The sequence below is a fragment of the Cervus elaphus genome, chromosome 28 (assembly GCF_910594005.1).
Source record: "Cervus elaphus chromosome 28, mCerEla1.1, whole genome shotgun sequence".
Taxonomy (NCBI): Eukaryota; Metazoa; Chordata; class Mammalia; order Artiodactyla; family Cervidae; genus Cervus; species Cervus elaphus.
In genome coordinates this window covers 50,479,394-50,492,857 of record NC_057842.1, presented here as the reverse complement: position 1 = coordinate 50,492,857, position 13,464 = coordinate 50,479,394, and the positions used below count along the sequence as shown (strand labels likewise).

Below are 13,464 nucleotides of genomic sequence, written 5' to 3'. Positions count from 1 at the left end.
ATCAAACCTGCATCTCCCATGACTCCTGCATTGCAGGTGGATTCTTTACTGCTAAGCCATTGGGGAAGCCCCAGTATTCATCTTTGAGGAATTTTAATGTTACTTATACCAAAATAATTCCATCTTTCCATATGTCTTAACAGAAAGTTTCAAAGTATGCCCTGAATCTTGTCAGGATTGCAATACCACACTGCATTTTGGGTAGCTCATCTTTCAAAATATATCACAGATGCTGCTACACGTTTTCTGTGTGCTGACACATGTAATCTTCTCAGAATAAACAGACTGATAAGGAAACTGAAACTCAGAGGTGTTATGTAACTTGATCCACATCACAAAACGTGCAGAAGGTAAAGCTGAGAATCCCATCAGTTCTATTGCCTAACGCAATAGTTAGTTGCTCAAATGCATGATCGTAATTCCAAACCTTTTGATATCCACCATAGCACAGTGACTTGCATCAATCAAGACTCAAGAAATGATTCCTGATGACAGATAAGCAATTCACATATATTTTCAAAGACAAATAACGAAACCCTATAGTAGTAATACAATCCTACTCAATATTTCTGTCTATCCGTGATAGGCCTGCATAACTACAACACACAGATATGTTGGAAAATATGGACAAAGTTCATTTCTAAAGCAGCTTGAAATTCCCACAACTTAAATTCATGTACATTTCAGACTTTTGAAATCATCTGAGTTCTAACATTATCATTCTGGGGTAGCTCAATATGCTGTCATGCTTTTAATCTTCTCTCTTCTAATTTTCCTCCCCATACAATCAATAAAGTATAGGTTGTAAAGAAAGTTATTTTGTTCAATTACTCCTAGCTAGAGGCAGATGTTAGTCATAACTCTCCTTAGCAGGTATTTTTCAAGCAGCTGGTGCCCTTTTCCTGGTTAGCTGTTTGCAGCATTCCCAGTAGACTTTACAGTACAATCCTACAAAAGTTCAGGGCATACAGACAAAATTAATTCTTTTTTAGAAAAGAAAATATAGATTCACTCCTTCAAATCAGACTTAGCTATTTCATATATTTGAACTATAATGTACCTTCATACCAAGTAAATATTACTTTTTAATCATATAAATGTTTGCTGAGAGTCAAAATATATAAACATTTCTTATGGGAAAGCTTATCTCGTGGAACAAATTTTTATATACTGCACATTTATTGACTCCTAAAACAGAAAACCCCTAAAATCCTTTTGTTTTGTTTAGTTGCTAAGTCATGTCCAAACAGAGAACCCAGTCCAGCCCATCCAAATCGGACCTCCAGAACGCTGAGATAATAAATGGATGTTTTAAGTCACTAATATCTTGGTAATTTCCTATACAACAACAGAAAGTTAACACAAAGTCACATCATAATCAAACTACCTAAAACCAGTGAGGAAAAGAAAATCTAAAAATCAACCAGAAAAAAAAAAAGACTATGTAGAGAAGAAGATTAAGAATGAGGACAAGTTCCTTATCAGACACAATGTAAGTAAGAAGACAACATCTGTAAGCTGCAAGAAGCAGCTACATCTGTAAGTACTAGGGAAAAAACTCATCAACCTAAAATTTCACAGCAAATGAAATATCTTTCAAGAACAAACACAAAATAAAGATTTTTTTTTTAGACATTCAAAACTGAAAGAATTTATCACCAGCAGACTTGCACTAGAAAAAATGAATACCAGATGGAAATCTGAATCTCCCTACACAAAGGCATAAAAGAGCAGATAGATGCACAAGTGTAAGGACGTTTCCTGGTTATCATTTAGACATCTTAAATGATATCTTAAAAAAAGACTGTTAACAGCAAAAAGAATAACAATGTGTTGTGGGGTTTACAACAGATGTAGAATGTGTCTATCTTTACATATTTGTTTGTTCATTTGTTTGTTTTGGTGGTAATAAGTACTGAAAAATCTGACAAATATAATAGCAAATATTATCAGAATACTCATGTTTCTTTGATTGCCAGGTGAGGTGAGACATGTATCAAGGGAAATTATAATTTGTTGAAATGATCAGAAATTTAATATTTGTCACATTGTTTCCTTCCTGGTGAAATTCATGAAATCTTCTTCGATAAGATCTCTATCAGTATGAAAAAGATTGTAAGTTCACTTCTCAGTGCTGAACTTTAGATTTTGTTATTATTTCTTGATACCACCTCTAAAAAAAGCAGTGAGGAATTCAAGGTCATGGTGCTGATGAAACTGGTAATACGCTTGACAGTGTAATAAGCAGCCTGTGGGATGCTTCCGGAAAAGGCTTTTTATTCGGGTGTATGTCCAGGTTTTAGTAACATTTTTTCCTGTTCAGATTGATCTCATAAAAATGATTCACATTCTGAAGTGTTTTTCTGGATGCCTCTTTAGCTTTCTTGCTTTCGTAATTTGATTGAATCAAACTATGTCAATAAACTCTTTTAGCTTTAGGATCCCTTCAGGCTCAGAGAACACAGTAAAACCACAAGAAAAGTAACAGTTTTTTATACTCATTCTACTTCCCTTTTCCAAAACTCTTAGTCTTGAGATAACCAAAAATGTCAATAAATACAATGACAGGTTTATTTATTTTCTATCAGTTAATTGGAAACTACCCTATGTCCTTTGGCTACCTCATGCGAAGAGTTGACTCATTGGAAAAGACCCTGATGCTGGGAGGGACTGGGAGCAGGAGGAGAAGGGGACGACAGAGGATGAGATGGTTGGATGGCATCACCGACTTGATGCACATGGATTTGGGTAGACTCCGGGAGTTGGTGATGGACAGGGAGGCCTGGCGTGCTGCAATTCATGGGGTCACAGAGAGTCGGACACGACTGAGCGAGTGAACTGAACTGAACTGAGCCTATGTCTTCATAGAGTGACTATGTACTTGTAATGAAAGAATACCTGAAAAGCATAAATGAACATAGAAGTAATGTGTTTAATAAATATAATTTCCAGAGAAACAATTAAGTCTTTTCATGTTATCCATACTCAGATTGATCTCACCAGTGTCAGTTTACATTTATCATTTTAAGCTAACATTCTATCTAAAATGTCTTAAGTACTCACAATTCTTCCAAGTGTTTTACATATATTAACTCATTTGATGACAGAGGATGAGATGGTTGGATGGCATCACTGACTCAATGAACGTGAGTTTGAGTAAACTCCACGCGTTGGTGTGCTGCAGTCCATGGGGTCGCAAACAGTCAGACATGACTGAGCAACTGAACTCAACTGAACTGAACTGATTTAAGCCTCACAATAAAACGATGAGGTAGGTACTATCACCCCAATTTTACAAGGGACACACTGGATCTCAGAGAGTAACTTGGCCCCAGTCTTTCAGCTAGAACATGGGGAGCCACGATTCAAGCTCGTCCACCTGGATTCACAGCTTCAGTCTTCATCAACATGTGACCTCCCGGACATAACACACGCAGCCTGCTCCTCTTCTTCTGTTTCTCATCTTAATAAATGACACCAGCACTCACCCATGTTGCCCCGGATATCATTTCAGTTTCTTCTCTCTGCTTCATCCGCTGTCATTTAACCTGTCATCAGATGTTATACAACTTCTAAACTAACATTTACTAACATTTAACTAGCAGCTATCTACTCTCCGTTGTCCCACTTTCTACATAGGCTCCACTTTCTTCATTCAGGCACACAGCATTTCTCCCTTTAATTATTGCAGCAACTCTACTCTCAACCATCAGTTTTTTTTTTTTTACTGCAACCAGAGTAATCTCTGTAAGTGAAAAAATATCTGATCATTTACTTTTATTTTTAAGAAGTAGCATTTCCCATAATAATGAATTTAAACTTACTATGTATGGTTTGCAAAGTCCTTCATGTGCACTAGTAAGTCTCTTTTTAGACTAATTTGCTGCCATGTTACATATGTAGCTTGCATACTAATAATACTGAAATACATGTTTACAAAAAGTCACATACTGTTTCATGGAGCATCCTTTGCCTATGATACACCCCCCACCACCTCCTTTGTCTATCTGGCAAAATCCTATGCCCTCAATGACCTCCATGAAGACTTCTGTGAATTTGCTAATCTGCTTTCTCTGTGCTGCCATAGAAATCTGCACAACATACCCCTACTGTATTAATCACTTCCATAGGAATGGTGTGGGTCAGATACACTACATGGAGTAACTTAAGATCAGAGATAATACCCTGTTTATAATTTCCCTCAGGACTGAGCCTGTAAACATGGGATTCAATAATCTGGGGTCACACTCAAACTCTCTACATTGAGATTTTATAGGATTCAACTTTCTTAACTTCTCAAACAAAACATTATATGCATCTTTTACATTACTTTTCCAAACTAAATAGTATATTTGGATCAGTATTCTGATTCTGCCAAATAACACTCTATTGGCTGTTTAAAAACTGTAACTCCCACCTGTGGAAACAGATAGTAGTCAACTGATTTAACACCAACAAAAAAGCAAACCTCACTCTTTCATCAAAATATCAAAGACACAGTTCTGTCTGCTTGGCATCTTTCACATGCTCCTTTTTAAAGATAACAGCCTTATCTTCCCTTTGGGAAACTCCTCTTTGACTCCTGATGGCTCACAGAGGGCTGAGGGTGAGGAAACTCAAGTGAGCAGGCATAGTCAATTAAGAATCCCACACTCCTACCACGGGGAAAGTAGTTCAGAAATGAACTGGTGACACAAGTCAAGAAGATAAGAGCTCATCCCAGGAGTTTTTTTGTTTTGTTTTGTTTTAATGGGGAAAAGCCTCTTGCTTTCAGAATGAGGGGAGAGGAAAGCCTGGAGTTGCTGTCTTATGTTCTTCCCTGATTACATGTAAAAAGTATGTATCTGAGAGTCGGGATAAAAAGAACCAGAGAAATAAAAGGAGGGGAATAGAGGGTAAAAGACAGGGAGGAGAAGATAAGGGAGAAGGGAAAGAGAAGGAAATAAAGAAAGACAGAGAGAGAGAGAGAGAGAGAGATGAAGATAGAGGAAAAGATCTGATGACATCATGTGAACTTCTATATCCATCTGAATGCATAGGCAGCTTTATTCCCAGATATTTTGGTTAGAAAAGCCAACAGTTTGTCTTCATTGCTAAAAGGTATTTTGAGTTTCATTTCTCTAACTTCCAAATGAGTGAGTTCTATCTAATACAGAAGCCCATCTAATGATTTTTTTGGTTTTTTTTTGGATTATTCCCTCTCCAAGAAAGTACAAAACCCATTTAAGAGCATTAACAGCAATTTTGCACATCATTTTAGAATTTTTAAATTATCCTTATCTTTTTAATCAAATTACAGAAGTATTTTAAGAAGACAAGAAAGACAGGACAAATTTATCTGATGCAACATGCAGTCAACGAAAGGACATAAAAGCATTTTATCTATTGTTCCACAGGACTGTCAGGAGCAGAATCCAATTATGATCTCAGTGAAAAGAGAAAGATAACATCTTCAAGAGCATTTCTCCTGATACATAAAGATCCTGCCTTTTAAAAAAGATCCAAACTAACAGATGCATTTAACTAAACTAACAGTCTGTTAACATCTATATTTTTTCCTGAGCTCTATATTAATATCCACAGTAACAGCATCTAGTTGGGATCATTATCTACACTGCTAAGACATCAAAGAGTTTACTTATGTACTTATGACACTGCATTTGAACGTAGTATTCCCCAATTATTGCCCCTTGTGAAAGTGCACATTTAAGCCACAAGAAGAAAAATACAAGTAATATATAAAATTAAAATGGCTAAAATAAAAATTTTAAAAACTGATACCCACCAAATGCTGGTGAATATGTAGAGAAACTAGATCACACTGGATTACTGTTGTGTAAATAAAATGATACTTTGGGAAAAAATTATGGTAGTTTCTTAGAAAACTAAACAAGTAATTATAATATGACTGAGTAATTGCATTCTTGGATATTTAACCCAGAGAAATGAAAACTTACATTCGTACAAAAATCTGTACACAAAAAAAAAAAATCTGTTCACCAATATCTGGAGCAGTTATTTCCACATTATGGATGAAATTATGTATTCCGAAGTTTATAAACTAAAGCCCTAACTCCCAAAGTGACCATATTTGGAGACAGAACCTTTAGGGTTCTGAGGTCATCTGAATGAGACCCTAATCCAGTAAATAGGCCTGGTGTCCTGATGAGAAGCAGAAAAGACACCAGAAGTCTCTAGACACATAGAGAAGAGGCCACATGAGTCCACGAGGACACAGAGAGAAGACCATGGGCTACAATCCAGGAAAAGAGTCCTCAACCAGAAAACAAAACTGTCGGCACCTTGGCCTGGGACTTTGAGCCTCCAGGACTGTGAAAAAGCAAATGTCTGTTCTTTAAGCCACCTAGTCTGTGCTTAGGGCAGCTCAAATAGACTCACAGAATTCATAACAGCCAAAATCTGTAAACAACACAGATGTCTGTCAACAGGTGAAAAGCTAAATTGTGGTCATCCACATCTCGCGTGGTAGAGAGGATAATGATCCCCAATGATGGCCACATCCTAATCCAGGGAACCTATAAGTGTGTTAGGCTACATGGCAAAGAGACCTTAGGGCTGCAGATGGAAAGAACCCATTCAGAAATAGAAATCTCTTTTACTCCTATAATCTACATTAAAGTGAACAAAGTATTTATTTGGAAAAAAGTTTGAGAGAAAAAGAAGCCTGGTCCATTCATTATAAAGACAATGAATGTCAACGATGCTTTTACATGAAAAAAAGTTAATATTTGCTATCTAAAACTAAATAAATCTTCATGATGATAATCCTTATAATGATTGGTAGGGTTTAAAAATAATTATATATATAACTATTTAATTCTACAGGCTTTCAGCCTTGCCTGCATTTCAGAATCACCTATAGAGCTCTAAAAATCATCTTCAAAATATAGATATAATGATCCCACCCAAGAGATTATGATTTAATAGGGATCAAAGCATTTGGATCTTGAAAAAATTCTACAGTAATTTTGACACCAAGGCTGAAACCCACTAATATAAGCTTTAATGACGATTTTAGTCTACTATAAAAACTTACAGGAAACAACTTAAAATTCCAACAATAAGAAATTGGTGTAAAAGTAATGAAGACATAAGTTGGAATATCACATAGTGATTTAAAATAATCTCGTAAAAATATGTCTATTGACATAGAAAGATGTATGTAAGTGTGTATATATATATATATATAAACACAGAAAAAAAGTATGTATGAATACAATTCTATTTTTGTAAAATCAAAACACATATGCACCAATATGTATAGAATGGAGCTAATTTTGGTTGGCTGTAGTTACTCCTTATGCTGCTTCTTTTGTATGCCTATATTATTTGATATTTCTGAATGATTTCATAATACTCATATACAAAAATAAAGCAACTTCACTTTGGTGATGAAAAAGCTAACCTTAAATAATATATGTACTTTAAATGAAAAAATATTTTATTCTGAGATAAAGCAATTATAGCAAAATTTTAACTAATGGTAAATCAAAACAAAAGGGAATAAGAATAGTACTATTCATGCATCTTTTCCATAGGGCTGCAATTATTCAAAATTTAAAAGCTGAGGGAAAGTTAATTAGTTTAGAATTTGGTCCTATCCTCAAATAATATTCTATTTTATTATAGGCTGACCATTTCATATGTCAATACAATACATGAATCCTTTAAAACAACGTACTTGAGTCAGCTTACATAAGGTAAGAGTAGCTTAAAATAGGTAAAAATAGCTAAAATAAACACAATTATAGAAATATATACACAAAATATATGTAAATATATTCAATGTGTGAAGAAATATATGTATATATGTTTTTTTAATTTAAACTCCCCTATTTCATTAGTAACCAACTGCATGTATCTCTTTATTGTATTAACCAACTTTTAAAAATAATTTTTCCAATACAAATGCATTCAAAATCATACCAAGCATCAAAACAATCAACTTCGCAAAATGAAAATCTTACCTCATCTAAGTCTTGGATATAAACTGGTTTTTCCTCAAAGCCAATTGGCATTGGTTCACTATAAGGAATCTTTACTTCTTCATATATCTTGTTGTTCTCTCTTTGGATTCCTTCTGGTAAAATCATCTATAAACATTAAAAATTAAAAATCCAATAATAATACGAAATAGAATAATGTCTCTGATAAAGATTCTTTAGTTAAAGAGAGAGGGGAAAATGCTATTGGTTTCATGACATTGCATTAGCAAATAAACGTAGCTAAAGGAAAACAAAAACAAACAAAAAAAACCACACATACATATACAAAAAGCATTCATGAATCAGATATCTCATATATAACACACAAACCATATTACACTGATGAATTTTAAGCACACAGTAATTACGTGGTATTCCTGAAGATAAACGTAGTTACGCAGCCAGGGAAAACATGCAATACACCTTGTAAGGTTTAGTTAAAAAGTGGTACAACTGCTAAAACTCAAAAACACAAGTTGTACAGATAATGAAAGGGAGGAGAACAAATATGTTTTGAATACCTACTATGTGCTAAGAACTTCACATAAACTGCACTATCTCATTTTCTTCAATATTCAAATATACAATTTAGCATAGTAAAATGAAACAGGGAAAAATCTATGTGTCATATCTCTAGAACAGACATGTTATCCAAAAGTGGTCATATACCAATGACATACCTTTGCACCAGCAATGAATGCTGATGTTCTCATGGCTTCAGCCTGGGAATCATAAACATGGGGATAACGTATTTTTTCAACATCTGTGTCTCTCTGCCTGCTCAGAATTGGAACGTTTCTAGCGTTCATGAGTGCCTGCTCTCTGTAAATACAAAAATAATAGGCTAAATCTGTCATTTTTATCTCACAATAGAAAGCATATACTAAAACAAAGTCACTATAATAACTATTTCATGTAGTCTTCAATTACAAAAGAGAAGAAATTAAACGACACAAAGTTATTAGCAAGCCTGAAATTTTCCGTGTAATCACATAAGTGTCAATACATTTTCAGGTCCTATATTTAGATAACATCATCTGATAAGTTTGACTTAATGTTTTTTATTATAAATTTCTTTTTCACAATCCAAAGATATTTAACAAAGTATAAATAAGTTCCTTTTTAAATTGGGTTTCAATATTTAAATACCATGTATAATAATGACTTTATTTCATTTGCCTCCTTTCTATTTCTCAACAACATGGGAAAAAGCATTCATTAAGGTAGGAAAGAAAAAGGTCTCAAAACAAATTTGTGTATGCTTCATAAAGCACAGCACCTAAATCTCTCACCTCTGTGGATGCAACCAAGAATATTCTAATTAAGCAGATCACTGCTTTCTTATCCTAGAAAATTAGGTTTTCATACAACAAAATTCTATTCTTGTAAGAAAATATGACTAGAAGAATCATCCAAGTTGTTAAAACTAAACTAAACAATTATAATGATACATAAAAGCAGCAACTACAGAACAAGCAGTTTTCAACGTCTGGTTTTTATTACCTGTGTATCCGCAGTTCCTTAGGATCAAAGCACAGGGGTCCTTCTGCAGTTTCTCCATCTTCTCCGGCCTTTTTTTCTCGTCTGGCAATTCTTTTTTCTTCCCGGCGATACTGTTTCATTAACTGCTTCTCTTGTTCAGACTGAATAGTGACTTGACAACCGTAATTAGGTTTAGCATTTTCTCCTAAAATTTTTTTGCAATTGTCTGCAAGGCAAATTTAAGATCCATATTTTTACAAGTTTAACCTTTATGAAAACCAGTTTTCCTCTTTATCAAAACATAAGCTACTCAATGCTCTAAGAATTCATTTTTTTTAAGTGGCACATTTAATTACATGTTCTAAGGAGAGTTTTTCTAAGTCACAGTTTCTAAATGATATAATATCCTAGCTTAGAAAAAGTCAGAAGATATTGTTTTTCTACAGACTAATATAAATTCTTAGATATAACATCAGGAACCTAAAAATTCTATTTCATAATTTTGAAATAATCTAAATTATTTCAAAATAATTACCAATACTAATCAGTATTTACTGTTAACATAATAAAATAAAGATATTCTTTACATATATATAAGATTTAACTTTTTCCCATATAATAGGTCTCACTCTGTTAAACTGTCTATATGTCACTACTAATTTATACATGAAATAAAGTAAAATAAAAATAAAATACAGCTCAGGATATATTTAGAAGATGACTAAAGCAAATTAAGTATGATCCACCTTTTCATGGAAATGCAGGGTTTTTTAACCATTTTTTAAACTCAAGTATAGTTAATATAAAATGTTGCGTTAATTTCAGATGTACAGCAAAGTGATTCAGGTGTGTGTATATATATACATATGCTTTTCTAGATTCTTTTCCATTATAGGTTATTACAAATATTAAGTATAGTTCTCTGTGCTATACAGTAGGTCTTTGTTTGGGATTTTATATACAACACTGCATACATATTTATATTCAGCATATGTTTATATACAGTATATATATATGTGTTTATATGTGTGTTTATGTTTATAGTTATGTTTATAGATATGTTTATATACAGTATATGTTTATGTACAGTAGGTCCTTGTTTGGAATTTTATATACATTACTATGTATATATGTATATGTTAATTCCAAACTCCTAATTTTATCTCTTCCCCATCCCCTTTGGTAATCATAAATTTGTTTCTATGTCTATGAGTCTACTTCTGATTTGTAAATAAGCTCACCTGTATCCTATTTTTAGATTCCACATATAAGATATCATATGATATTTGTCTTTCTCTGTCTGATTTATTTCACTCAATATGATAATCTCTAGGTCCATCCATGTTGGTGTAAATGGCATTATATCATTCATTTTTATGGCAGAGTAATAGTCTACTATATACACATAACACATCTTCTCTATCCAATCACTTGTCAGTGGGACACTCAGGTTGGTTCCATGTCTTGCCTATTGTAAATAGTGCAGCTACGAACACTGGGGTGCACATATATTTTCAAATTAGAGTTATCCAGATATCCAGACATATGCCCAGGAGTGGGATTGCAGGACCATCTGGTAAATCTATTTTTATTTATTTATTTTTGGTGGGGGAGGGCACACCACATGGCTTGAGGGATCTAGTTCCCCAACCAGGGATCAAACTCGTGCCCCCTGAAGTATAAACACCTAACCACTGAACTGCCAGGGAATTCCCAATTTTTAGCTTTTTAAGGAACCTCCATATAGTACTCCATAGTAGCTACACCAGTTTATATTTCTACCAACAAGGTAGGATGGCTCCATTTCCAGCATTTATTATTTGTCAACTGGTTAATGATGGTCATTTTGACTGGTGTAAGGTGATACCTCCTTGTAGTTTTGATTTGGGAAATACAGCTGCTTTAAAAAATGGAAGAAGTCTAGAACCACTTAAGGGGAATCAGGTCAATCAAAGCTTAATGTTTACAAGGGAGAATTAAACCTGTGGTTGGTCAACTCAATATTCAGGAAAAATGTTCTACAAGGAATACCTTCTGTGTTTAATTAAATCTTTCTAAGAAATAGTATCCTGGCTCACTGCAGCCCTAATTGACAGGAATGTCACTGAAAGCAATCCAAGTCAATACAAGCTTACTGTTTTAAGGACCTACTAGGTCCCAGGCACTGCTGGTAGGCTAGAAAAACAATGAAGAATGAAATTGGTCCACACTCTGAAGATGCACAGTGCAAGTTATTTTATCAAGTTCCAAGACCCAATACAAAACAAGGAAGGATTTAAACATAGCATCAAGAGGGGGAATTTAGCTTTCTAATTCACTCTAAGTCAAATTTTCACAATTCTCAGGCATGTGTCATTATCTCATTACATGATTTTGAATAAGTCATTTTAACTCTCAACCACATGAAATAACCCCTGTGTATAAACCACCATAAGTCTCAAAAAGGAAAGTGAGAAATAAAAGTTACATCTGAAAATTATGAAATAAGATATAATCTTACCTATATTGGAACTGTATTTTATGGTTCTGAGAAAAGTATTTTTCTAAGTCTTACATATTTTGCTTTGTAAGTAAAACTTATTTATCTATTATAATGATTGAATTTATAACCAAGAAACTCTAGTATTAGAAGAAGAAAGCAGCATACTGCCAGTTTTCTAATGTACTCTGAAATATGAAAAAAAAATTAACCTATTTGCACAGTCACATGCTCAAGGACAGAGATATTAAGCAGATTTTCAAAAATATGAATAATGCCATAAACTTATTACTATAAATGAATGTTAAAGGCTGTGTACGTGAAACTAAATTCTCTGGGTATTGTTCAGTTACTAAGTTGTGTCTGATTCTTCGCAATCCAATGGATTGCAGCAGGCCAGGCTCCTCTGTCCTCCAGTATTTCCTGGAGTCTGCTCAAATTCATGTCCATTGAGTCAGTGATGCTATCTAATCATCTCATCTTCTGCCATTCCCTTCTCCTCCTGCCTTCAACCTTTCCCAGCATCAGGGTCTTTTCCAATGAGTTGGTTCATCGCATCAGGTGGCCAAAGTATTGGAGCTTCAGCATCAGTTCTTTCAATGAATATTCAGGGTTGATTTCCTTTAGGATTGACTGGCTTGATCTCCTTGCAGTCCCAGGGACTCACAAGGGTCTTTTCCAACACCACAGTTAGAAAGCATCGGCTCTGCAGCGCTCAATCTTTGTGGTCCAACTCTCATCCATACATGACTACCGGAAAAACCACAGCTTCGACTGTATGGACCTTTGATGGCAAAGTGATGTCTCTGCTTTTGAAGGGGTCTTTGGGTGACATATTTTATGCTAACATCATTAATATTTTAAACAAATGTGACAGGTACAAAATACTATGGGACACATCTGTGATCATCAAAATAAGAAAGTTAAAATATTAAGAAGGAACTATATTTACCTTATTAATAGCTTTAAAAGGCCTCAGTCAGAATATACTGAAATCCCATAAGATTGAACATAATAAGCGACTTTTAAAATCAAGTTATTAAGCACAAATGCTTAAGTGTATTATTCTCTTTGATGAGTTCAGCTAACTGGAGACTGACAAGCAGAAATGAAATGAATAAGCTTAACAGCAACTCTAATACAGAACTTTACTGAAGAACATGTAGAGCTTGTATCCTTTTAAAATGCTATGATGACAGACAGTCTTCTATAACTACTCAAAATAGTGTCATTTGACAGCATAAGCTAACTTAATTTTTATTTTATGATACACCCTATACTAAACATTTGCCACAATAGCCCCCAAAACAGAATTCAATTTATAACTATCAACTTAGCAGTTAGTACACTATTCTCACTCACTTCTAGCCTACCTTCTATTTCCTGGTTATAAGAACAGAGATAAAGTAGGATGTGTGTGTATATACATATATATACACACACACATATATACATACATACATGAAGATTCAAAGAAAATCAGTATAAAAGATAGAA

General features: G+C 34.1%; 1 protein-coding gene across 2 annotated transcripts in view; it reads right to left on the bottom strand.

Moving 5' to 3' along the window:
• Nucleotides 1-13,464, bottom strand: part of ASCC3 (activating signal cointegrator 1 complex subunit 3) — a 324,079-nt gene that overhangs the window by 245,367 nt on the left and 65,248 nt on the right. For both annotated transcript variants that reach the window (XM_043890243.1, XM_043890244.1), the window contains exons 6-8: nucleotides 9,510-9,714; nucleotides 8,687-8,828; nucleotides 7,989-8,114 (exon numbers count right to left, since the gene is read on the bottom strand). In XM_043890243.1, the coding sequence (XP_043746178.1) occupies nucleotides 7,989-8,114; nucleotides 8,687-8,828; nucleotides 9,510-9,714 (473 nt within the window). The remainder of the gene's footprint in view (nucleotides 1-7,988; nucleotides 8,115-8,686; nucleotides 8,829-9,509; nucleotides 9,715-13,464) is intronic.